Source organism: Narcine bancroftii, chromosome 2 (assembly GCF_036971445.1).
Source record: "Narcine bancroftii isolate sNarBan1 chromosome 2, sNarBan1.hap1, whole genome shotgun sequence".
Taxonomy (NCBI): Eukaryota; Metazoa; Chordata; class Chondrichthyes; order Torpediniformes; family Narcinidae; genus Narcine; species Narcine bancroftii.
In genome coordinates, this window is record NC_091470.1 from 188520295 (window position 1) to 188547463 (window position 27169).

Consider the following 27169-nt stretch of genomic DNA (forward strand, 5'->3'; position numbering starts at 1 on the left):
GCCCCACTGACCAGCACCCAGTCTATAGTCTCCATACTTGAATGTTAACATTGAGCCCACATTCACCACTCCAGCAGGCAACTTGTTCAACACCCCCACCAAAATTCCCCCTAATATTCCCTTTAAACCTGTCTCCTTTGACCTCTGATTTGTCTCACATCCACCTTCAGTGGTAAAAGCCTGCCCCTCATAATTTTGTAACCCTCTATCAAATCTCCCCTCATTCTTCTACACTCCAGGGAATAAAGTCCTAACCTGTTCAACCTTTCCCTGTAATTCTGTTCAAGTCCCGGCAATATCCTTTTCAATCTTATTGTTATCCTTTCTGTCATTCGGGGGGGGGGGGGGGGGGCGGTGTTATGGGTTAATTTCATGGGTATTTCACAAAAAGCGGCACTATTTTGCCTACCTTTTGACCAGATGTGGGTCACTGAGCACTGTTTCCAGTAATCATAAATATATACCACTAGGTTTATTGTATCAGAATCAGGTTTGTCATGAATGTGGGGTATGAAATCTGTTGTTTTGCAGCAGTGGTATTATGCAAAATAAGGTGGAAAGTTACAATAGAATTAGTTCTCTTGGGTTCGAATCCTGTGCTGTCTGTAAGGAGTTTGTACGTTCTCCCCGTGGGTTTGTTTCCTCCCACCGTTCTAAATGTACCGGGGGTGGGGAACTGTAGATCAATTGGGGTATTTGGGCTGCACAGACTCATGGGCTGAAAGGGCCTGTTACTGTTCTGCATGTCTAAATTTAAAAAAAAATCATTTAAATTTCAAAAATAACAGTGCATCAAAAGAAAAAGTAAGGTTGTGTCTGGTGGTTCATTGCCCATTTGGAAATCAGATGGCTGAGGGAAAGAAGCTATTTTTGTAAGGTTGGGTTTTCATCTTGAGGCTCCTGAACCTCCTTCCTAATGGTAGCAGTTGTGGTTTTTAGACTATAACAGCACTATCAAGGAATTTTACCGCTGCACGGGCTGTCCAAAAAGGAAAATGCCAGAATTTTGAGTCAAGTCCTGTGATTTATCCTGCAGGATCCCTACAATGTTTTGGAGGAAGCCTGCAATGTAAATTGTACTGTAAAAATTTGTTGATGGTCATCCACTTTACTGCATGCCCAACCACCGGGACTGTTGCACTCAGGTACTTGCAGCTTAGAAAGGCGCCCAGTGTTAACGACCACACGGGCAGTAATTATTTCAATTTTTTTCCTGCAATTTTCCCAACATTGGTCTAAAAACCATAAATGAGAAGAGGGCATGACCTGGGTGGTTGGGGTTCCTTGATGATAGAGGTTGCTTTCTTAAGACGCCCCCTCTCGTAGATGTGAACAAGTCACTACGTTATCTAGATGATTATCCAACAGGTTGGACAGGAAACTGGTCTGAATAAAGGAATTTCCTTGTGCTTGCTCCTGGAGGGTCTTCTGACCTGGCATTTCGAAAATTATTTCCCCATTTCAATCAAGGTTAGATCCACCCTCAGGTGAGACTGCCATGCAATTGGTTCTCCTCAGTCAAGTGACCCCAATGGCCCCCACAGGTCAAGTGGCTGCATCCGGGGCTGGCACCTTTAGCTGACTGCAGCATAACATCCACCTCGTAGAGCAGAGCACCTTCTTTGCTCCCTTGAGAAAACCCTCCTGGTTGTGAGCCATGGGCGACGTTCTGTGAGGTGTGTGCCTGGACAGGGTGGGGGCTATTGTGGCACACACCCTGGGGATAATGTAGTGTCTCACCTGTTGTAGATTGTAACCAGATTTGTACATTTTAGTTACTCGGTATGCCATGTCTGCTAGCGAAAGGGGTGGCGGAACCCTCGCTTCACAATCGGGAGTAATTTATCGGGAGCTGTGATTACACTGGACAACAAATTCCTTTAAAAGGTTGACTTCCTAAAAGAAAATTGGAGGTTACGATGGACGTAAAGCCCCATGGTGTAATAGAACCAGAAATTGGGAATCCCGCGCTGTCCGTAAAAAGTTTGTACGTCTGTGTGTTTTCCCTGTGGGCTCTGGTTTCCTCCCACCATTCAAAACATACCGGGGTTGTAGGTTAATTGGGCAGCAGACTCGTGCTGCAGGTCTAAATTAGAAAAAGGAAACTTCAAGCTGAACACAAAGATAATTTCAGATTTGCTGTATCATGTAGGAAGTTGGAGAAACACTTAGTATGTTTAAGCGATTAAATAATGCTGACACATTGCATCAGTTCAACTGACCTAAAATTGTTTTGCCGCTGATTTTCGTTTGTACTCAGCATCTGATGCCTCTTGTGTCAGTGTCCATTAATTGTCAGTAGCATTGATGGATTCCATTGCTGATACTGTTTTTCCGTGGTGGCAATGACCTGGTGAAACCTTTCACCACATTCGTCACTGACGGCACCACGATCAGCAGGGAAGTGTGAATACACAAAATGAATTCTATTTTTTTAAAAATTTTTTTATTTTTCACACTATAAACCACATTGATCAAGATACATACATTTTCCTTTTCAAATCTATAGTGTCGTTTTCTCCCCCCTCTTCCCTCCTCCCCTCCCTCCCTCCCCTCCCACTTATTTAAAGTTCAGAATATAAGATACATTAAACCCATTAAACAATGTTGTCACTCAATAAAAATAAACAAGAAATTCCACTGAGTCAGTTCTTTTCATTATCTTCTCCTTTTGTCATTTTAGGTGGTAGATGTCCACGGTAGGTTTTCTCTATTGTGTTTCATGTATGGCTCCCATATTTGTTCAAATATTGTAGTTATTTCTTAAATTGTATGTTATTTTTTCTAATGGAATACATTTATTCATTTCTATATACCATTGTTGTATTCTCAAATTATCTTCTAATTTCCAGGTTGACATAATACATTTTTTTGCTACAGCTAGGGCTATCATAACAAATCTTTTTTGTGCTCCATCCAAATCAAGTCCAAATTCTTTGTTTTTTATATTACTTAGGAGGAAGATCTCTGGGTTTTTTGGTATATTGCTCTTTGTGATTTTATTTAGTATCTGGTTTAGATCTTCCCAAAATTTTTTCACTTTCTCACATGTCCAGATTGCATGAACTGTTGTTCCCGTTTCCTTTTTACAGCGAAAACATCTGTCTGATACTGTTGGGTCCCATTTATTTAACTTTTGAGGTGCAATGTATAACCTGTGTATCCAGTTATATTGTATCATACGTAACCTCGTGTTTATTGTATTTCTCAAGGTTCCGGAGCATAACTTCTCCCCAGTTTCCTTCTTTATCTTTATGCTTAGATCTTGTTCCCATTTTTGTTTGGTTTTACCATTTGTTTCCTCGTTCTCCTTTTCTTGTAGTTTAATATACATGTTTGTTATAAATTTTTTGATTATCATTGTATCTGTAATCACACATTCAAAATTACTTCCTTCTGGTAACCTCAGACTGTTTCCCAATTTGTCCTTCAAGTAGGATTTCAGTTGGTAGTATGCCAACCTTGTATCGTCAGTTATATTATATTTATCCTTCAATTGTTCAAAGGATAATAGTTTATTGCCCGAAAAACAATTCTCTATTCTTTTGATCCCTTTTTTCTCCCATTCTCTAAAGCACACATGTCAAACTCTGGCCCGCGGGCCAAATTTGGCCCACGATATAATTATATTTGGCCCGCAAGATCATTTCAAAAATGTATTAGAGGTGGCCCGCTCCAGTATAGCGCATGCACAGTAATACAACAAATCGTCAGCCTGCTAATCGCCCCCACCTCCTCTGTTTACGTTGCAGGGTCTCACCGTGGACTCTGGTTTTGGGGCCTGGCCGGTGTCAGGGGAAGCCAATGCCGCTTCCCAGCACCCGGAACCGGAGGCCTCGGACCTGATCTCGCCAGGACCGTTGCCCACTCCCCCTCCCTGCCGCAGGCCAACCCGCGACTCACGGTGACGGGGCCGCTGATCCGCCGATGCCGCCCTGCAGCGAGAGCCGATGCCCCTGCACTGTCGTTGTCCAACCCGATCGCCCACTAACCCTGCCCTCCCGCACACAGGCCTGAGTAAGTATTATGAACTTTAATCTTAGGATAAAACGATCTTCCAATAGTTTCATGTCACAGTGATAAATATATTCCTGGTTAAAAATGGTCCTACACCTGGATACAAGCTCATTAGGCATAAAACTTGAAAAGTGTGTAAATCAAAGGATATCTGTACCAATGGAAAAAGGGCATGGCAAATAACCCTGCTAGAGTTCATGCCCACAATCAGTCACTCATTTGATTGTTTCAGGAATCATGTTATTCTCCCACATTCTCAATAGCCCTCAGATTTTACTATTCGACAGCACACTAGCAACATTTGACAAATCCTCTATAGAGAAATATTATTTATTGAATATTTTATTTCTCATTTGTTAATGCTTCTGGAAAGAGTTTATCCAAAACTATTATTAAACATTTATTTTAATAAGAAAAAGTTTAACATTACATATGTTGAAAGAAGAGAAAACATGCAGATGTTGTTGAAAATTTTCAATAAATATTTAGTTCGGCCCTCGACTTAGTCCAAGTTTTTAATTTTGGCCCTCCGTGAATTTGAGTTTGACACCCCTGCTCTAAAGGAAAGGTTACCTATTGTAAAAGGGATTAGCTGATTTTGTGTCAGTATTAGTTTTGGTAGTTGGTAATTTGTTTTATTCTTTTCTACATGAATCTTATTCCAAATGTTGAGCAGATGATGCAATCCCGGAGAATTTCTACATAGTACCAATTTTTCATCCCATTTATATATGTTCAGGTATCTTCTCCCCTATTTTACCTAGTTCTAATCTAGTCCAATCTGGCTTTTCCCTTGTTTGATAAAAATCTGATAGGTATCTTAATTGTGCGGCTCTATAATAATTTTTAAAGTTTGGTAGTTGTAAGCCTCCTTGTTTATACCATTCTGTTAATTTATCTAGTGCTATCCTCGGTTTCCCCCCTTTCCATAAAAATTTCCTTATTATTTTCTTTAAATCCTTGAAAAATTTCTGTTAATCGTATTGGTAATGTCTGAAATAAATATTGTATCCTTGGGAAAATGTTCATTTTAATACAGTTTATCCTTCCTATCAGGGTGATGATGGTGGCATCACGAAGATCCTGAGGCAGTTTACCTTGGTCCCAACAAAGCTTGAAAAACTCATGCAGTTTGGCATGCAGAGTTTTGCCGCCAGCCTTCCAGACTTCTGGGGGGATTCCATCCATACCTGCTGCTTTGCCACTTTTCAGTTGTTCGATTGCCTTATATGTCTCATCCAGGGTGGGAACCTCATCCAGCTCTAGCCTTAGGGGCTGTTGAGGGAGCTGGAGCAGGGCGGAATCTTGGACTGAGCGGTTGGTACTGAAAAGAGATTGGAAGTGTTCTGACCATCGGTTGAGGATGGAGATCTTGTCGCTGAGGAGGACTTTGCCGTCTGAGCACGTCTCCAGAATGGAGGACCATCGCCTTCCCAAGATCGTATTATATGGCGAGCTCTCCACTGGCCACCGTGACAGAGGTGCACCAAAGAAAAGGTACAAGGACTGCCTAAAGAAATCTCTTGGTGCCTGCCACATTGACCACCGCCAGTGGGCTGATAACGCCTCAAACCGTGCATCTTGGCGCCTCACAGTTTGGCGGGCAGCAGCCTCCTTTGAAGAAGACCGCAGAGCCCACCTCACTGACAAAAGGCAAAGGAGGAAAAACCCAACACCCAACCCCAACCAACCAATTTTCCCTTGCAACCGCTGCAATCGTGTCTGCCTGTCCCGCATCGGACTGGTCAGCCACAAACGAGCCTGCAGCTGACGTGGACTTTTTACCCCCTCCATAAATCTTCGTCCGCGAAGCCAAGCCAAAGAAAAAAAGAAAGAAAGAAAAAAATCCTTCCTATCAGTGTTAGTGGTAAATCTTTCCAATGCTCTAAGTCGTCTTGTAATTTTTTCATTAGTGGATAATAATTGAGTTTATATAGATGGCTGAGGTTTTTATTTATTTGTATACCTAGATATCGCATTGCTTGCGTTTGCCATCTGAATGGTGATTCTTTCTTAAATTTTGAGAAATCCACATTATTCATTGGCATTGCTTCGCTTTTATTTACGTTAATCTTGTACCCCGACGCTTCTCCATATTCCTTCAATTTCCTATGTAATTCTTTTATATTTCTGGTTCTACGAAGTATATTATAACATCATCTGCAAATAGACTGATTTTATATCCCTTTTATTTTATTTTCTGTTCTTATCAGTTCTGCCAGTGGTTCTATAGCTAACACGAACAATAAGGGTGATAGTGGGCATCCCTGCCGTGTTGATCTGCTTAAATTAAATTGCTTTGATGTATATCCATTTACTGTCACTTTCGCCAATGGCCCCTTATATAATGCTTTAATCCAATTAATATATTTCTCTGGTAAGCTGAATTTTTGTAGTACTTTGAATAAATAATTCCATTCTAAGGCCTTCTCTGCGTCTAAAGCAACCGCTACTGTTGGAGTTTTATTTCCTTCTACTGCATGAATTAAGTTAATAAATTTACAGATATTGTCTGTTGTTCGTCTTTTTTTAATAAATCCAGTTTGGTCTAGATTTACTATTTTTGGTACATAGTCGGCTAATCTGTTTGCTAAATGTTTAGCTATTATCTTGTAATCTGTGTTAAGTGAAGATATTGGTCTATATGACGCTGGTATAAGTGGATCTTTCCCTGTCTTTGGTATTACTGTAATTATTGCTGTTTTACATGACTCTGGTAAGCTTTGTGTTTTATCATTCTGGTTGATTACTTCCAGAAGGGGAGGAATTAATAAATCTTTAAAAGTTTTATAGAATTCTATTGGGAATCCATCCTCTCCTGGTGTTTTATTGTTCGGTATTTCTTTTAATTATCTCCTGTATTTCTTCTATTTCAAATGGTTTTGTTAATTTATTTTGTTCCTCTGTTTGTAATTTCGGTAGTTCAATTTTAGTTAAAAATTCATCTATTTTATCTTCTTTCAGAAAATAAATTTTCGATGACGTTACACTTCCTGGTTTTGTATGCTTGAAGCATGTTGTCAATCATCTGGATGTAAACTTGTTCAGACGTGCACTGAGTGCATGCCCAGGCATTCTTGGACTGACCAAAACAGCTTGCTTTGTGAGCTATATATTAGCAGACTTAAAATATGATAGGAAATCATAAAAATGGGTTATATCTAAAAAAAAGGAAGATTTTGAGGTGATTTTCATAACCAGTAGCCCAAAATATTTAAAATACACCCAAAAGTGTTCAGAATGCAATGGAGTTCCATTACCCTTTTCTGATTCTAAATTAACTGACACTTTCATTGTTAAACATCAGTTGAGGATTTGGTTTCAATTTAGAAAACATTTTGGATGCCATAGAATTTTATTAATCAGTTGTAGTTGCCCACTACCTAGGAGATGGCCTGACATACAAAAGGGCGGTTGAACGCAGCAATCGCACAAGGCCTGCACAGGCTAATTCCTTAGCACACTGATGCACGGTCAATTGCACAAAGTCTGAAGTAACCGAAACCGAAGGCTGTTATTTGCAAGAGATGAACAGCATTCCTGTGTTGGTTGCTCACCTTGACCCGAAATTGAACGGGGGGGGGGGGGGGGGGGAAGCTTTTAAAATTCCTTGGTATTAAAACTCCCTGAAGATTTGGAATTAAAGATGATAGAGATTTAAAATATTAAACCAAATACAAAAAAGTTGTCAGTTATTTGTGAGTTATTACTTGATATGGTAATTTTCTGGACAAGTGATGGGACCAAGATTTTCTGATGCTATGCGAGATTCTTAAAATGTCTTCCCTTGTTTTGTTGTTTAAACACTGAAAGAAGTGATTTGCTGTTGCTTCCGGACTGGTTTTAAAAAAAATGACCAGTTCTCCAAGAAAAAACTTTTATCCGAAATAGGCTATTTTGGATAATCGAGCTTACTTTTCCGAAGTTCAATTGGCTAAATTTTATTCTAATTTCTCGTCAAAGTGTGAAAGATGTAAGACTGAAGAAGGTATGTTATTTCACATTTTGGGCACGTTCCTTGCTTTCCAATTATTGGGAAAGTATCTTTCGTACCTTGCCCTTTGTTCTTAATATTAATTGGCTCCTAATTCTTTTCTTGCCCTATTTGGGGTAAGGCAGACAGCTGATTTAAATTTGTCTGGGCTACAATCCCATGTAGTTGCCTTTGCTCTTCTCATTGCCCGAAGATGGAAGAATGCCGTCCCTCCTACTCAATGGTTATTTGATGTGATGGCATGCTTTACTCTGGAAACAAATCAGATGCTCTACTAATATAATAAACCTTATATTTATGGTTGTTTCCTTACTTGATTTCAGAGTTTAGGTTTTTGTTTTGTTCTTGCTTTCATGCATTAATGGAACATAGATGTTTAATCATAACTCCACGAGGGATTCTACTAGAATTGCTCTTTGGAATAAGTAGTTTAATTCTGCCTCACAATCCCATATCGTTGCCCTTACCTCCTTGATTGCAAGGAGGGCCATATTAATGATAGAAAGCTGACGTCCCTCCCACTCACTCTCAATAGTTGTCCAAAGTGATGGCACGCCTGACTTTGGAAAAAAAATTAGACGTTCCACGACTGAAATTAATCTGAACTTTGTTTCTTTATGGGGTTCCTTAATTAATTACAGTGCAGTACAACTCGGATATCCTCATTGATCCTAATTTTTTTTTTGGAGCTGAATTGAGCAGTACCCTCAGGTTCCCAGGACGAGCAGAGCCTTGGTGGGAAGCGTCGACGACGGCCAGCATATTTTGGTGAGAATTAAACATAAGGCTTAAAATGCTTTCCCTTGTTGTTTACTAGTGATTTGCTGTTGCTACTGGGGTTTAAAAGTTCGAAAAAAAATTATTCGAAATGGGCCTGGTCCCGACCATTTTGGATAATCAGAGTTGTGGTGTACTTTCAAAATTTGAGAGATTAACTTGTTTTTGAACCCAATGTTTACCTTCCTTTTTTATGATTAGCAGTGGATTGTTTGTGTCAAGTCAGAAGCCTCCAAAGGGAGGGGATTGAATTAGATAAAACACCTGATTAAATATCTTTCTTATTAATGTAACATAGGTCTCAGTTCTATTTGTATTGCTATATGAGATTTGTTCATATATTGTTATATACCTATGGAATATTTTGATGAAACATAAAAGCAATAAAAATATTGCAAAGAGGAAGCAAATCCTTCATTGTCCAGGGTTATCTAACGAGGGTCTGATGAGCACGGTTTGTGTGCGTACGTGTGCTCCCTGCTGCGAATTCCTCCGTGGGTAAAGATCACTGTTTTCTCCTGATACATGCCCAGCACTTGTTACTCTTTGAACCCGCCAAACATATTCTCATCACTGGAAAAATCTCCAATCACAGGGATGGACAGAGTGGGTGAAGTGGCTCATCCAAGGTCCTTCACACAACCAATGAATAAATTTGCCACTTTAATTATGCAGATTATCATGATCTGGCGCTTGGTAGACATTTGCTGATAACTTTTTAAATAGATAAACTAATCTCAACTCTCCAAGGCACGCAAGACATTTCCCCAATCATTACTACCCATGTTATCCCGTGAGCAGGGACGAGGGTCTACGTTTCCACACCATTGTTGTGTGGCACGGGTACGTAGCCATCGCAGCGCCAGCAACCCGGGTTCGAATCTGGCGCTGTCTGTAAGGAATTTGTACGGTCTCCCTCCCACCCTCAAAAAACAGACAGGGTTCCAGTGCATCATGGGGTCGTGAACAGGAAAGGCGGTCACCATGCTGCAAGACTAAAGTTTTAAAAAAATGTAACGACCTATGGGTGACATTTCAACCTTCTCCCTCAAAGAGGGCAGGCTTCAAAGGGACATTGGACAGAGTGGGATGGCCAGCTCCAAAGCAAGTCACACCGTGACTTGTTTATGACTGCAGGGAACAGGCCTAACAGCCCAAAGAGCCTGTGCTAGTGAACTGTTTCAGCCAGGAAAGGTTTAGACAAGTTTTTAAACAGTTCCCTAAACTCACATTCCATCTTAAACAATCCTTATGCCACAAGTGCTCTGTGATTAGTAAGGAATTGCTTAAGGTGGTATGTGAATGGGAAGGGAAGGCTGAGAACCACTGTTCTAGACCCAATTGTTACTGAAACAATTTGGCTTGAGAAAAATTGTCACTGGCCCATTCATTTGGAGTTATGAATCTGCACATAACACGTCAATTAGGGACGATTAAGTTGTTTTCAAACCTTTTTCTTTCCACTCACATACCACCTTAAGCAATCCCTCACTAATCACAGAGCACTTGTGGCATAGGGATTACTTAAGGTGGAATTTGAGTTTAGGGTGCAGCTTGAAAACCACTGGTTTAGAGGGACATGGGACGAACACCCTCTGGTGTTGGAGCTCATTGGAGTGAACAGCATCAGTGGGAGAGAGACAGGCCAGCTCAGGGAGACACCTTGCTCCATATAGATCAGATGGGCCAAAGGGCCTGCCACAGATCACTTCAAAGTGCTCAGGTCCAATCAAGTGTTCAGAATCAGACCCTTGGCTGCAAACCCCTCCCAGGGATCTGAGCAGGGTGGTGAAATTTAACCCACTTCCCTCAGAAAGGAAAATACCCCCCACCCCCCCCTTGAGATCACAAGCAGAATAGACGGGGAGATGCAGTGGATGTAATGTATTGAACTTTCAAAAGCCCTTTGATAAGAAGCCATACACAAGGCTGATGAACAAGACGAGAGCCCATGGAATGAGAGAAGGACACTAGCATGGGTAGAGCATTGGTTGATCAGCAGGAGTGTGGGAATAAAGGGATCCATCTCTGGTTGTCTACTGGTTACCAGAGGTGTTCTGTGGGGATCGGTGTTGGGGCTATGGAATACATGGCTTTGTGGTTAAATTTGCAGGTGACACCAAAATAAGTGGTGGTGAGGTGGTATGGAAAGGCTGCCAAATGATTTGATAAAAGAGCCTCTTGGGCAACAAGGTGGCAGATGAAATACAATGTTGGAAAGTGAACGGGGTCATGCACTTTGGTAAAAGAAATATTCGAGCAGACTATTATTTAGATGGGGAGAAAATTCAAATTTCCGAGGGGGTCCTGCACGAGGACTTGTGCAGGTTAACCTTCAGGTTGTTTGATGAAAAAGGGAAATGCAATGTCAGCATTCAGTTCCAGAGGATGTAATGTTGAGACTCCATAAATGAGACCTCATTTGGGGAATTGTACTTTTAGGCGACGTATTTAAGAGAGTTCGAGTGGGTTCAGAGATTTAGTGGAATGATACCAGGAATGAGAAGGTTAACCTACGAGGAACGATTGTCAGCTCTGGGACTGTACTCAGAGGATGGGGGTTCCTGAGACATTTTGAATGCTCAAACACTTGGGACAGATTAGATGTGGAAAGGATGTTTCCCATGGTAGGGAGGTCTAGTATAAAAGGGCAACAATTTAAAACAGTTTTTAATTTTTATTTAATGCAGATGAATTTCTTTAATCAGAGGGCCATGAGTCAGTGGAACTGTGGAATGGTGGTTGTGGAAGCAAGGTCGTTGAATGCATTTAAGGCAGAGATTGACAGGTATTCGATTAGTCAGGGCATCAAGGATTACAGGGAGAAAGTTGGGGAGTGGGTGGATGGATCAGCCATGATTAGAATGGTGGAGCAGACTCATTGGGCCTATTTCTGCTCCGACATCTTGTGATAAAAATCCATTGATGAAGTTATGCAGAATTAATACAACTGGGCATTTATTGGCGAATTCAACACCAGCATAGGAGGTATTTACTTCTTCTTGGACACGCCGACTGTGCGCCCCCTCCGCCCTGTGGTCTTGGTATGCTGGCCACGCACACGGAGACTGTTGATTAAAGAAGCGGGATTAGGGGCAGAAACTTGAAGCATCCAGCGGGCTTGTAAACAGATATGACCACCCCCCCACAACCCCCAACTCAACCCATGGAATCCACAGGACCTGTCATGACAGGTCAACTTAACCCACGTTCACACTGGACCTTGAGGATCCCTGGTGACTACGGCCAGATTCACACCCAGCCATCAAATCAGGGCAGAGCACAGAGGTCTTCTAGCTGACGTACTATTGTACACAAGATAGAACCACTACCCGGCTTCTCTAGAGCCAAAACAGCTGGAATCAGGCTGTTCGGCTCAACACATCTGTGCCCAGCTGTCTGGGATGTTTCTCCCCATATGAGCAGTAAGTGGCCAACTTTCCGGGGGCGAGAAACTGTACTGGGCAGCAGCATGACTTACCCCCAGAAGTGGCGCAGGCCCCTGTGCGCACGGATCTTCTTTAGCCGCTCCAGATCCTCGCGCAGTTTGTTATCCAGACCGTTGGCCAAGACCTGGGAGATCACAGAGCAAAAAGCGGGGTGAACATGCTGCGAATTAACTGCCCAGGAACGGGGGCTGGAGGCGCCCAAGAGCATGACCACGGGGAAACCAGCAGTGCAGTGACGGGGAGGAGAGAGCATCGCTTAGAGCACAGACCTGCCAGGAGAGCCTGTTCCTGTGTTACAGATGCAATACAACACACACCCTCCCTCCCGCCTCCACTAGGTGCTCCCACTACCTCCATTGGCTGCACACACACAGGCAATCTTGTGCGCTGTGTCCAGCACCAGCATGCTGCAGGAACCACAGGGGCCGTGACGCGAACTGGGATTCAGATGCCGCCCGTACAGGACAAAAATCTCAAGCACTGTACAGGGCCTTCTGCCCCAGTATTGTCGACCCAATTGCCTATTCTAACAACTGGCTAGAATTTCCCCACTGCATATCTCTCCATTTTCCCAACTCCACGTACTTATCTCAGTCTCTTAACAGATCCTACTGCACCTGCCTCCTCCATTACTGGCAGCACATTCCATGCACCCACCATTCCCAGCACCTTAAAAAAAGGTCTCCTCATGTTAGCTGCTGGCCATCCAATCAACCCCCTCTCATCATCTTGTACAGCTCTAGTAGGCCACATTATGGAGAAAGACGACACTTCCATTCCTCCCCAAGGCACTGATCCCCAAGAGATGCTGAACCAACCTGGGAGTTCTTGTGCAGGATGGCCTGAAGGTAAACCTGCAGGTTGAGTCGGTGGTGCTTGCATGAGCCCTCACGTGGGGCACTGCAAGCACTTGTGGGCTCCTCAATTAAGAAAGGATGTGCTGACATTGGAAAGGGTTCAGAGGAGGTTCATGAGGACGATTCCACGAATGAAAGGGTTATCATACGAGAAGCGCTCGGCTGTACTCTTTGGAATTTAGGAGAATGGGGGTGGGATGATCTCATTGAAGCGTTTTGAATGTCGACAGAGTAGATGTAGACGGGTAGTTGTTGAAGGACTTGGACCTGGGTCGTGTTAGGTCTGCTTTGTTCATGAATGAGTGAGACAAACACCAGACTGAGTCGAAATCAGGGTTCTTTGTTCTTTATTACCGGATTGTAACACTTGCAACTAACCATGTTAGTCGGAGAATGCATTCTGCCGTTATCAGCAAAATGGTGATTTTTTATACCCTTGGATACATGCTTAGAACATCATCATATCATTACTTGTCCAATGACTAAAACTGTTGCTATCCTTTCCCTGCTAGCTTCCTGCCTCTCAATCCATCAATGTCTCTCTTATCTTGTAAGTACAAGGATGCATTCACATCTTGTTACTGCCCTGTACAGGGTAACTCCTTACACATTCCCATCTCATGATGTTTTACCTTACAGTCGCTGGCGCCAACCATTGCCTTTTCCATACCTGGCTGTACTTGCCATCCTTGACATCCTTCTGTCGGTTCAGGAACCAGTCGGGGATCTTGTACTGCCGTGGATTCTGCATTATAGTTATGATGCGTTCGACCTGCACGGCGAGGACAGAAACAGACAGGAGTCACCTGCAGTGGCTAGCCAGGTCGCTGCTGTGGGCCTGCCTTATCGTTTGCTACACAGGATGGATTGAGAGGGGGCCTCAGGCACTTGAAGGCTTCTTTTCAGAGGTTTGGATCTGGAGCTTGAGTTGCCAAAGGATGGAACAGGAGTCTGTGTAGCTGCAGAAGCTCTGGAGATGAATTCACAGATACTCAGTGACTCTGAAGGGATGCCCTTTTGCTTCCCTTTCTCCATTTGTTAGGGTGCCAGGCAACGCTCATGGTGACCCCATTTACCTTATGGCAGACAAAAGCTGGCTCATCACGTAATTATATTTTTATCTATTATTACGACAAGGTTCTTCCACTCGAACTCCATTTTATCGATGACTACATTGGCCCCTGGGGCTCTCTTGATGAACTGGTCAACTTTACTCCCAAGTTTCACCCTAACCTCAAATTCACTTGGTCCATCTCAGGCAACACTCCCCTCTTTCTTGCAATCTCAGGAGACCAATTACCTATCAATTCCTTGCGTCTTGCCCCCCTCCCCAACCTTTTATTCAGGTGTCTTAGACCTGACTAAGGGCTCAGACCTGAAATGTTTTCTAGGATGCTGCGTGACCTGTGGAGTTTCTCCAGCACCTGCTGACTTTTTGTTCATCTCCCAGGTCTTGCAAGCAAGGAGGCCGATTGCCTAAGATGGTTAGACATGGCACAGCAACAGGAGGCAGGCAGCCAAACCTCTTCCCCCACCCCCCCGTACATCCCAGAGCATCAATGTGCTGGCAGCTGAGAGTTCAAAGGACACTCACAAGGACGATTCATGGGACAAAATGGTGATCACGTGAGGAACGCATGACAGCTCTTGGCCTGCACTCGTTGGAATTTAGGAGAATGGGGAGGGATCTTGTTGAAACATTTTGAATGTTGAAAGGCACCACAGTCGATGTAGACTGTTGGGATCGTCTCTGACAAAAGGGTACAACTTTAAGGTTGAAGGACGCTGGCTTACAACAGAGATGCAGAGGCATTTCTTCAGCCAGAGGGTAGTGAATCTGTGGAATTTGTTGCCACAGGCAGTTGTGGAGGTTTTAAAGCAGGGATCGATAGGCTCTAAATTAGCCAGGACACCAAAGGTTAAGGCGAGAAGGTCAGGCAGTGGGGAAAAATGGATCAGCTCATGACTGAATGACAGAGCAGACTCGATGGGATGAATGGCTTAATTCCACCCAACATCTTATGAAAAGTGACACAATAAATTACCACCAGGTAATACGACAAATAAGCAAAAGCTCAATAAAAGAGACAGGTTTAATGCTAGCAATGATGTGTCGAGATTTGTAGAGGGAACTGAGGACCAGGAACAGGGAGAGGCAGCGATTTGTAGAGGGAACTGAGAACCAGGAACAGGGAGAGGCAGCGATTTGTAGAGGGAACTGAGGACCAGGAACAGGGAGAGGCAGCGATTTGAAGAGGGAACTGAGGACCAGGAACAGAGAGAGGCAACGATTTGAAGACAAACAGGGTTAGATTATTTGAGAACAGACCAGAGGCCATTTCACTGGTGTAATGGTAGTTTAGCAACTTCAGGAAGGGGATACCAGAGGGATACAATCCAGTGATCATTGGGGGAAATCAGAGGTGGAGAGGGTGAGCAAATTTAAATTCCTGAGAGTCACCATCTCAGAGGATCTTTCCTGGACCCAACACACCATTGGCCTCGTGAAGAAAACGCATGACATCGAAAATCTTGGCAAACTTCAACAGATGTGGAGTGGAAAGCGTGCTGACCAGCTGCATCACGCTCTGGTATGGAGACCCCAATAGGCCTGAGCATAAAGCCCCACAAAAGGTAGTGGACACAGCCCAAGACAACGCAGGCAAAACCCTCCCCCACCATCGAGAACATCTACAGGGAGCAATGTTGTCGAGAGAGCAGCAGTGATCGTCAAGGATCCCCACCACCCACCGTTCACATCGCTACAATCAGGAAGGGGTAGAGGTGCCACAAGACTGGTGCTATCTCTCCGCCATGAGAATCAACAACAAACTCTGATGCATTGAACGCCTTTTACTTGCCCTTTTCTTATTACTGAATTATTTTTTAAGCAGGGCAGTTTATTTATATTTCTCTGTTCTGTATGTTCATCTTTTGAGTATAGTTTCTACACTACTGATTAAGTAGAAATTTTGCCTGGCCTGCAAGAAAATAAAAGTCTCAGGGTTGAACTTTTGAGTCGGCTAACAGTCTGATAGATTCTTGTGCAATGAGAGGGACACCGGAATCAATAGAACCATGGACATTACATTACAGCACAGAAATGGGCCTATCATCCCTTCTAGTCTATGCCGAACTATTATTCTGCCCAGCCCATCGACCTATACCCAGCCCACACCTCTCCCATCCAAGAACCTGTTCAAATCCTTCTTAAACGAAGAAATTGAGCGAACCTGCATTCACTACTTCAGCTGGAAGCTTGTTCCACACTCCCACCATTCTGTGTCAAGAAGTTCTCCCTAAAGCCCCAACCCTCCCCTTACCCATGTCCTCTGATTTGTAACTCACCTATCTTCAGTGGAGAAAGCCAACCTACATTTACTCTGTCTATACACCTCATTCTTCTATGAACCAGGGAATAAAGCCCTAACCTGTTTAACCTATCTTCAATACAGTGGCTCAACTCTGCTGGTAAGAACAGCAAAGCAGGGTGAAGGGTCAACAAGCCACTTTTTTTTAATGGATCCCTAAATACTAATAGACTTCATTCCCATGTTACCGCAGTTGAAGAAAGAGGCTGAAAGAAGGGGACAGATAAGATGTACTGTGGAAGAGATTGAGTATCCCAGATGATACACTGCATCCCTGGTGCCAGGATCCAAGATACCTCAGATAGAGTTCAGTTCACAGCATTCTCAGGTGTGAGTAGCCAGGTGTCATGGTCCATGCAGGGACCAATGACCTAGATCGGAAGGGTGAGGAAGTCCTGCAAGGAGAGTTCAGGAAATTAGGCTCTAGGTTGAAGGACAGGACCTCCAGGGTTGTGATCTCATGATTGCTACCCGTGTCAGGTGCCAGTGAGGTTAGAAATAGGAGGACAATACAGCTTAACATGTGGATAAAGACACGGTGCAGGAGGGTGGGTTTATAATAGATTTGTAGGGAGAGGGGAACCAGAGTGACAAAGAAGAGGAGTGGAGAGGGGAAAAGATGTTAAAATTGTATGCACCATTAGGTCAACAGGTTGAATGTGGTGGAAATGTTCTCATGTCTATCTATTTCAATGCAAGGAGTGTTGCAGGAAAGGCAGACAAGCTTAGAGCGTGGATTGGTACGTGGAAGTACGACTTTGTGGACATTAGAGAAACTTGGTTGCAGGAGGGGGCAGGACTGGCAGCTCAATGTTCCATTGCTTTAGACGTGATAGAGTGGGGGGATGAAAGAGGGAGGAGTCGCAATGCTCTTTAGGGAAACTATCACAGCTGTGCTCAGGCAGGACAGACCAGATGCTTTGACAATTGAGACTATATGGGTGGACGGTAACAGACTGCCCAATAGTAAGCAAGAATTGGACGAGCAAATCTGTAGAGAGATAGCAGAAAACACAAGGTTCTGATAGTAGATTTTAACTTTCCACATATTGACTGGGACTCCCATACTGTAAAAGGCTGGATGGCTTGGAGTTTGTCAAATGTGTTCAGGGATGTTTTCTAAATCAACATAGAGAGGTACCAACTGGAGAGAGTGCAATAATGGATCTCCTATTAGGGAACGAGACAGGACAGGTGACAGAAGTATGTGTAGGGGAACATTTTAGGTCCAGTGATCATAATACCATTTGTTTTAAGTTAATTATGGAGAAGGATAGGTCTGGGCCTTGGATTGAGATTCCAAATTGGAGAAAGGCCAAATTTGAGGAAACGAGGAAGAATCTCGACTGTGTGGATTGGGATAAGTTGTTTTCAGGCAAGGATATACAAGATAAGTGGAGATGAGAACCTTCAAAGGTGAATTTTTGTACGTTCCCGCCAGGATCAAAGGCATAGGGAACCTTGGTTTTCAAGAGATATTGGTGATCTGGTTCAGAAGAAGAGGCGTATAACAGATATAGGCAACATGGAGCAAATGAGGTACTTGGAGTATTAAAAAAGGCAAGAAAACCTCAAGATATCAGAAAGGCTAAAAGAAGGCATGAGGTTGCTTTGGAAGATAATTTGAAGGAAAAGACGTGGCAAGGCTGGTGTAGCGGTTAGCCCAAAGTCTTTACAGTGCCAGCGATTGGAATCCCACGCTGAATGGAAGGAGTTTGTACATTCTGTGTCTGCGTGGGTTTTCTCCTACCCATGGAAACGTTCCAGGGATATAGGTTAATGGGGTATAAATTGGGCAGCACAGACTTGTGGCCAAGATGGCCTGTAACTGCGCTGTATGTCTAAATATTTTTTTTTAAATCCTAAAGGTTTCTACAGGTATATTAAGAGCAAAAGAAGGGACAAAATTGGTCCACTTGAAGATCAGAGTGGTTGGCTTTGTATAGTGTCAAGAGATGAAAGTAGATCTTAAATGCTTTGCTTTCATCAGAATTCATTCAGGAAAAGGGGAGTAAGGAAAACAAGCAGTGAGGACATGGAACCTATACAGATTAAAGAGGAGGAAGTGCTTGCTTTCTTAAAGCAAAAAAAGGGTAGATAAATCCCAGGGCCTGACAAGATATTCCCTTAGTCCTTGAGGGAAGCTAGTGTAGAAATATTTAAAATGTCGTTCACCATGGGTGTGGAGCCAGAGGATTGGAGGGGAGCTCATGTCATTCCATTGTTTAAAAAAGCTCCAAAAGTGGAAATTATAGGCCGGTGAGCCTGACGCCAGTAGTAAATAAATTATTGGAAGGCATTTTAAGAGATCAGTTACACAATTATTTTGGTAGCCATGAAAGTGGCATCACAGGCAAATAGGGTTGTAAAGAGAGCTTTTGGCACATTGGCCTTCATTAATCAAAGTACTGATTACAGGAGTTGGGATGTTATGGTAAAGAGAGCAGAGATTTACTGGGATGTTGCCCAGAGTTCAGGAACTGAGTTAAAGGAAAAGGTTAAACAGTTTAGGACTACTCCCTGGAGCATAGAAGAATGAGGGGAGATTTGATAGAGGTATTATGAGGGATATAGACAGGGTAAATTGAATGTGGGCTCAATTTTAACATTTAAGAGGAATTTGGACAGGTTCATGGATTGGAGAGGTATGGAGGGCTATGGATTGGATGCAGGTCAGTGGATGAGGCAAAAAATGGTTTGGCACAGACTAGAAGGGCTGTATGTTCTATGCTCTAAGAGCGGCAAGGTTAACCAGCAAAATAAACACAGTCTTTACGAGTGCATTGTTTGCCAACACCTTACCTCCTCTTCAGAAAGCTCTCCGGCTCTCTTGCGCAGGTCAATGTCCGCTTTCCTCAACACTACATGTGCGTAACGCCTCCCGACACCCTGGCAACAGATAACCGCAGACGATTAAGAGCTGCACGACCGACAAGAGCAAAGAGCCGGAGGAAGTGCGGCTGGGATTGGTGGGGGACTAATCAGCCAGCACCTTCCAGCAGCCACAGCCTGCAAAAGTACCTTCCTCGCAGAACTCCGCAAAACCAGGGGTATTTAGAATTCAATCAACCGCAAACCCAAGCAGCAGGCAAAAAAAAGGAATTAAATAAAATTTAAAGTAAGAATCATCAAAATTTCAAATCAGTAAAAGTTCCCCGAAGCAACACAACCCCGTGGTGAAGGTGGGAACAAACATTCAGCCAGCAGAGCACCCTTGGTCGTGCCATGCCCGCAGCTGCTGTTTGAATAAAATGGCTTGGCCCAGGATGAAGAGCCAGCTGATGCCGCTCACCTCTGGAGCGACTTTCCCAAAGGGTCTCCCTATCCCTGCCCTTGTGGGGGTGGGGGGTGTGTTAATTATGACAGCGGCACAGTTAGTGCAGCGGCTAGCACAACACTGTTTCTGTGCCAGCGATCAGGGATCGAATTTAAATTTTCAAAGTATGGGGAATTATCTGATTAAAGTGAACTTTACATGATTAAATACAATACTGATTTAAAAAAAATTACTTTACATTTTGCACTGTCTTTTGTCCTTTAACCTTTTAAATGCAGGTGCATTGTAAGAGTGTGCTCAGGCAACCGGAAAATTCACACATTCATCATGCAGGTGCCGGATAATGGAGATTCTACTGTACTGAGGTCCTAAATGCCTGCGCAAGGGGGATGAGGGGTTTTGAAAAGCAAAGCAGGGAGAAGGAGCAACAACTACACCCATTTGATGTCCATCCCACAAGCCTGTGCCTCCCAAATATCCCAACTAACCACACATTTCTGGAGGGTGGGAGGAAACCAAAGCACCCAGATGAAACCCACGCAGATATAAGGGAGAACGTACAAACCCCGTGCAGACAGTGCTGGTTTGAAGCCAGGTCGCTGGTGTTGTAATGGCACTGTGCCTCCCATTTCGTGTTAGATCTCTAGGAGCAACATTACTAAGCCACCCGAAGCAGAGCTTGGAAGTGACAACCTGATCAGTGCTAATCCCTGTTACCGTCACAACCAAATGTGTGACTGGTTTAGGATCTCTCCTTTCATTCTGATTTACATCTTCTGCAACTTCTAAATCTTGGGCCAAGACCCCGAGGAGACTCCCCCCCCCACCACCCCATTGAGAAGCACAGGGGAGATAACCCCACAGGAGAGTGACCACAGTCCCGCACCAACGAGGGAGCTTGCGGCTGAAGGACACACAGGTTGCAGGTAACTCGTGGTCCAAAGTCTCACACAGGTGGTGGGCGGCTGAAGACAGGCTTACAGAAACCAGTTATCAAGCTGTTGGCGACTCGTAGGTGAGGAACCCACACAGGCTGTGGGATGCTGGTTTTCTTTGGCTTGACTGCACGGACGAAGATTTATGGAGGGGTAAATGTCCACGTCAGCTGCAGGCTTGTTTGTGGCTGACAAGTCCGATGCGGGACAGGCAGACACGGTTGCAGAGGAAAATTGGTTGGTTAGGGTTGGGTGTTGGGTTTTTTCTCCTTTGTCTTTTGTCAGTGAGGTGGGCTCTGCGGTCTTCTTCAAAGGAGGTTGCTGCGCACCGAACTGTGAGGCGCCAAGATCCACAGTTTGAGGCGATATCAGCCCACTGGTGGTGGTCAATGTGGCAGGCACCAAGAGATTTCTTTAGGCAGTCCTTGTACCTCTTCTTTGGTGCACCTCTTGTCACGGTGGCCAGTGGAGAGCTCGCCATATAACACAATCTTGGGAAGGCGATGGTCCTCCATTCTGGAGACGTGACCTACCCAGCGCAGTTGGATCTTCAGCAGCGTGGATTCGATGCTGTCGGCCTCTGCCATCTCGAGTACTTCGATGTTAGGGATGAAGTCGCTCCAATGAATGTTGAGGATGGAGCGGAGACAACGCTGGTGGAAGCGTTCTAGAGCCTTAGGTGATGCCGGTAGAGGACCCATGATTCCAAGCCGAACAGGAGTGTGGGTATGACAACGGCTCTGTATACACTAATCTTTGTGATGTTTTTCAGTTGGTTGTTTTTCCAGACTCTTTTGTGTAGTCTTCCAAAGGCACTATTTGCCTTGGCGAGTCTGTTGTCTATCTCGTTATCGATCCTTGCATCCGATGAAATGGTGCAGCCGAGGTAGGTAAACTGGTTGACCGTTTTGAGTTTTGTGTGCCCAATGGAGATGTGGGAGGGCTGGTAGTCATGGTGGGGAGCTGGCTGATGGAGGACCTCAGTTTTCTTCAGGCTGACTTCCAGGCCAAACATTTTGGCAGTTTCCGCAAAACAGGACGTCAAGCGCTGAAGAGCTGGCTCTGAATGGGCAACTAAAGCGATGTCGTCTGCAAAGAGTAGTTCACGGACAAGTTGCTCTTGTGTCTTGGTGTGAGCTTGCAAGCGCCTCAGATTGAAGAGACTGCCATCCGTGTGGTACTGGATGTAAACAGCGTCTTCATTATTGAGGTCTTTCATGGCTTGTTTCAGCATCATGCTGAAGAAGATTGAAAAGAGGGTTGGTGCGAGAACTCAGCCTTGCTTCACGCCATTGTTAATGGAGAAGGGTTCAGAGAGCTCATTGCTGTATCTGACCCGACCTTGTTGGTTTTCGTGCAGTTGGATAACCATGTTGAGGAACTTTGGGGGGGCATCCGAGGCTGGTAACTTGAGGTCAAAAGACTCACACAGGTGGAGAGCTGCTGGAGACTAGTGCAGAACCAGGTACTGGGATTTTAGAGGTGCTGAGGGCCAGGAGGGCTCCTGAAATCTTCCTCATCCAGTTGGAGGTTTCGAACTGGGGTTGGGTTTGCCAATAGTTTTGAAATGGACTGAGAGGCGAATTCATGGACACTCAGTGACTCTGAAGGGGCCTCTCTCTCTCGTTGACTGTGAGGGGTGCCAGGCAATGCGAATGGTGATTCTTTTATGGCAGACAAAAAGGTGATTTTGTGCATTAAACTTGGAACCCGAATTCTCACCTTGATGGCAGTGATAGCGAACGCAACTTTTCTTCGCCCGTCAATGTTGGTGTTGAGCACTCGAAGAATGTGCTGAAACTTCTCGGGTATCACCAAAGACTGAAACACAAAAGGACACACTTGTTAACAGAGAAAAAAAACCCAGTAAAGCAAAGCCTGCAACTGAAACCCGAATTCTTGAGTACTACACATACCACTCACACCATCAGACGCAGGAACTCTGCCATTTGAATTGTGCATTTTTCTTCTCAACCCAGTCCTCCCCATAAACCTGATGCCCTTGCTCATCAAGAACCTCTGTTTTAAAACTAACCAGACTTGGCCTCCACCACCATCTGTTGCAACAAAATCCAGAGATACACCTCCCCAGGCTGAAGAAATTCAATTTTTTAAAATGTCATTAAACAACAGGATTTCATACAATTCAGTACAAACAAAAGCAAACATCATCGCCAAAGGGTAGACGGGGAGGGGAGGGAGGGCTTTCAGCCTAGTTAGCCTGTGCCCACATTACCAATCGGGGCAATTTCCTGTCTTTATCTCATTTTCCAATGATTTCCTCCCTACAGCACGAGGTTGGTAGTTAGCTCACTGCCTGGGATCCTGAGACCTAGGTTTGATCTTGACCTCTGCAGCCTGCATAAATTTCCTCCAGGTTCCACATTCGTATTTCAGACGAGAACTCCCAGACCCGTTGGAATATTCTGAATTGATCGGGTCACGCACCCTATACATTCGTCACGAAGGCACGGCAGCGCTTACACTGCCTAAGGAGGTCGAGGAGGAGCAAGGCAACCTGTCCACGTCTTGACAACATTGTACAGGAGCACAATTGGGAGTGTCCTGTCTGGCTGCATCATTGTGTGGGATTGTAGCTGCAAAAGATTGGACTGGAAGTCAATACAATTGATCACCAAGAGGCCAAGATCACTGTGGTCTCCCTTTCCTCTATAGTCAACATTCACTGGTCATTTAAGCAGTGGTTAAACAGGGCTCAAAGAATTATTGAGGGGCATATCCATCCAGCACATGATATTTTTAACCTGCTACCACATCAAGGGAGGGGGTGGTATAGAAGCATCAAAATCAAGACCATCACAGCATCTGCAGAGTTTGTTGGAGTTGATTGAATGGCCTCATATTTCAGACAAGAACTCCCAGACTCACTGCAGTCTTCCGAATTGATCGGGTTGTGCACCCAAATACCGCCAGTTTGTACAAAGCGGTAATAAACACACATAGGATATGGAGAAAGTAAGTGAGAGTCTGACAGGAGCAGGAAAGAAAGTGCAGTGAAACCCAAGTCAGCAGATGCTGTGATTGTAAAAACACAGCATTTGTTGGAGATTCTAAGAATAACCCAAAGTTTAGGGTCCGAATCCTTCATCATTAAGCAAAAAGCAGGCAAGTGCCTGAATTAAAAAAGGTTAGGGGAGGAGGGAAGAAAAGGCAAGAGCACAGGGGAACAGGTGGTAACCCGACAGGGATAGAATAGCAGAGGAAGGTGAGGCTCTGAATGCAGAAAGGAGTCAGAGGGATAGGGGAAGGGGAAAGACTGGGGGTGGGGGGGAGATTGTTCCATCAATTTGTGGGTGATCTCAGTCTGGCAGTGCATGAGATGATGGACAGAAATGTTGGCAAGGAAGCGTATGTGACATTAAAATGGGAGGCTATTACTGAGGACAGAGGCGAGGTGCTCAACGAAGTGATCACCAAGTCTGTGCCCAGTCTCTCCAATGAAGAGGAGACCACAAAGGAAACAGCGGACGACCCTTGCACATTCACAAGTGAAATGCTACTTCACTTGGAAGGACAGTTTTGGGGGCCCAAATAGTGGTGAGGGAGGAGGTGCGGACACAAGTGGAGCTCTCCCACAGTCACAGGAGTAGGTACTGGAGGATGATTGGTGGAGAGGGAGGAGTGGACAAGGGAGTCAAAGAGGGATCCGTCTGGTGGTTGGATCAGATGGAAGGTGCTGGATGTGTTGGATGCGGGAGCTGGTGGGGATGCTTGGTGAGGACAAGAGGAAAGAAAATTACCTTTAATTTAGAGGAACAAAATTTAGCAAAGTTAAAGATACATAACCAACATTTCAGACTTGAGCCCTTCACCTTTCTCTTCGCTGTCTGAAGTACATGGTTTGATCTGCTAAGTATCTACTGCATTGCTATTTTACTTCAACCATGGTGTCCGCACATTTTCATGTTTTACTCCTTGGTTTGAAGCTGGTACCCAAGAAGCAGGCACCCCACAAGTACCTCCATCCCCAGGCAACAGCTCCTTCCCCCACCACCCATCTACGCCAGTCTGGGCTCCCCCCTCTCCTCGCGCAGACTGAGTTCCACCTTCTTCCCCCAGGCCAGCCTCTAGGCCTCCACCCCCAGGCCAGCCTCTACCCCTGCCCCCTCCTTCCCCAGGCCAGTCTCTACCCCTGCCCCCTCCTTCCCCAGGCCAGTCTCTACCCCTGCCCCCTCCTTCCCCAGGCCAGTCTCTACCCCTGCCCCCTCCTTCCCCAGGCCAGTCTCTACCCCTGCCCCCTCCTTCCCCAGGCCAGTCTCTACCCCTGCCCCCTCCTTCCCCAGGCCAGTCTCTACCCCTGCCCCCTCCTTCCCCAGGCCAGTCTCTACCCCTGCCCTCTCCTTCCCCAGGCCAGTCTCTACGCCTCCCTCTCCCCTGCCAGGACAGTCTCTCCCCTCCTCCTTCCCCAGGCCAGTCACTATCCCCCTCCTCCTTCCCCAGACTCGGCTCAATCTCCGCCACCACAGCGCAGGCCCGTGGCCTCTTCCCCGCGTTATTCATCATCCCCCGCTCCCCAAACCACCCCCGGGCCGGGGACCCCGTGCCTCCCCGCCGCCCCCAGCCCGTCCCGGGCGGCGGATGGAGGCGGATTGCCCGCCGCCCTCTCACCCACCATGATGGCCGCCACTCCAGCTGGGACTGAAAGAGAAAGCGGAAGTCGATGGCGCCGATTATATTGGGCCGGGAAACAACTTCCGGTGGGTGCTCCCGAGACTGGTTCCAGCTGTCACTGTGTCACAGTAAGAAGAGCCCTTCCCCAAGTCAGCTCCAACACCCAGACAACTGTGCAATTCATTCAAAACCGGCCACCCTGGGGTTCATTTAGTGCAAAAACGAGATGGCCATCATCCTGCATTTAAAATGTTTATTGTGCAAAAGCATCATAACAATCTAAAGTTAAACAAATCACAATAACCTATCACCATTAAAATGAAAATGTGAAAGGTGCAGGAGTATTATTAAGCAGTAACATCAAGAATGTAGGACATACAGCACAATTCTTTGGAGTTCGCCTAACTAGTGACCGATCGTGGACACCAACATCTCCTCACTTGACAGGAAGGCGCAACAGCGACCCCATATCCTGAGAAGACTGAAGCGGGCGAGGCCGCCCGCCGCCATCATGTCAACCTTCTACAGGAGTGCTTCCTGGCAGCTGCTGCATCACGGGTTGGTACGGTTGCTGCAGAGAAATGGATCGGAGATCAATCCGCAGTACAATAAGAATGGCAGAGAGGGTAACTGGAGTCTCCCTCCAACACCCCCCCCCCCCCACCGCCCCATTGACCTGATTGACTGGGATCTTTGTCTGAAGAGGGCATGCAAAATCATTGAGGATCCCTTCCGCCGTGCCCACAGCATCTTTCAGCTTCTCCCATACGTGGGAAAGGGATACAGGAGATTCAGAGCCAGCACCACCAGGCTGAGGAACAGCTTCTTCCCACGGGCAGTGAGAACACTGAATGACCTACTACTTTCTACTATCAATATTTCCTTCTTGGACACTGGGATGATGGAGGCTGCCTTGAAACCCGCAGGGTCAGTGGACTGATGTACTGAGATGTTGTAGATGTTCGTTACAACCTCTGTCGACCTGCACAGAGCTTCAGCCCCCGACCAGGTATGTTACTGCTTTGTGTGGGTTCACCCTGGATAGGATCTTCCCCACCTCAGCTGCAGCTATGCAGGGTGCCTGTTCCTCAGGGGAATCGAGGCTTTCTTTGAAATCACCTTGATTTTCTCGTCAAACCATGCTTAGGAAGTATTGAACCTGTCCAGAAGGGAGGCATCATTGCCTCTGATCCGCAGGGTTGACTTATAGTCAGTTATGGTTTGAATACTCTGCCACATGCACCTCATGTTGCTGGTGACTGTGCCTCCCCAGCCTTTTCTTTCCTGCTTGCAGGGGAGAGTTCAGCTCTTGCTGATCTTGTCCCCTTACATGAAAGCAGCATTGCCAGCTCTGAGTGATGCACGAACCTCCACAGTTCGACATGATTATCGATTTGTGATGGATGTGACGCAGTTCATCACCATGACCTCTTAACAGAGCCAGGCCTTTTCTCTTTGGAACGACGAAGGATGACGGGTGTCATAGAGGGGCTCAGAACTGACAGTCAGACCCTTTTTACAAGGTGAGTGGAGGAAGGTTGAAGGGAGATGTCAGAGGTAAGTGTGATGGGTGCCTGGAGCTCATTGCCAGGGGTGATGGTGGAGGCTGGTATAATAGACATTCAAAAGATTCTTAATAGGCACAAGGGGTGCAAGAAAAATAGAGGGTTATGGGTATGTGATGGGGTAAAATGAAACGGTCCCGACTGAGATAAACTCCCTCTGTCCCGGGGATGGGAACGGCTGGGAGACGGGATGGAGGGGAGGTTTTCACATAAAACCCGTCATCCACCCGCCAGATGCTCCAGTCTCCGGGGTCAGGGGGAACCTTCCCTTCCTCCCCAGACTCTGCGGCGACTC

General features: G+C 45.4%; 1 protein-coding gene across 1 annotated transcript; it reads right to left on the reverse strand.

Annotated features, from left to right (window-relative positions):
- Positions 1-11729: 11729 nt before the first annotated feature.
- rps18 (ribosomal protein S18) lies at positions 11730-25414 on the reverse strand. Its single transcript, XM_069919651.1, has 6 exons — positions 25311-25414; positions 22400-22498; positions 19268-19354; positions 13765-13866; positions 12270-12361; positions 11730-11856 (listed from the first exon to the last, which is right to left on the reverse strand). The coding sequence occupies exons 1-6, from the start codon at positions 25311-25313 to the stop codon at positions 11781-11783; spliced, it is 459 nt and encodes a 152-aa protein (XP_069775752.1). The 5' UTR covers positions 25314-25414; the 3' UTR covers positions 11730-11780.
- Between the last annotated feature and the right edge of the window lie 1755 nt (positions 25415-27169).

What these genes read in the sequence shown, in the direction of transcription:
- rps18 (XM_069919651.1), bottom strand. An exon ending in AGGATGGCAAGTACAGCCAG is followed by an intron (nt 12,362 to 13,764) that starts GTATGGAAAAGG and finishes GTGATCTCCCAG; the next exon opens with GTCTTGGCCAACGGTCTGGA. An exon ending in GGCCTGCGCCACTTCTGGGG is followed by an intron (nt 11,857 to 12,269) that starts GTAAGTCATGCT and finishes TTTAATCAACAG; the next exon opens with TCTCCGTGTGCGTGGCCAGC.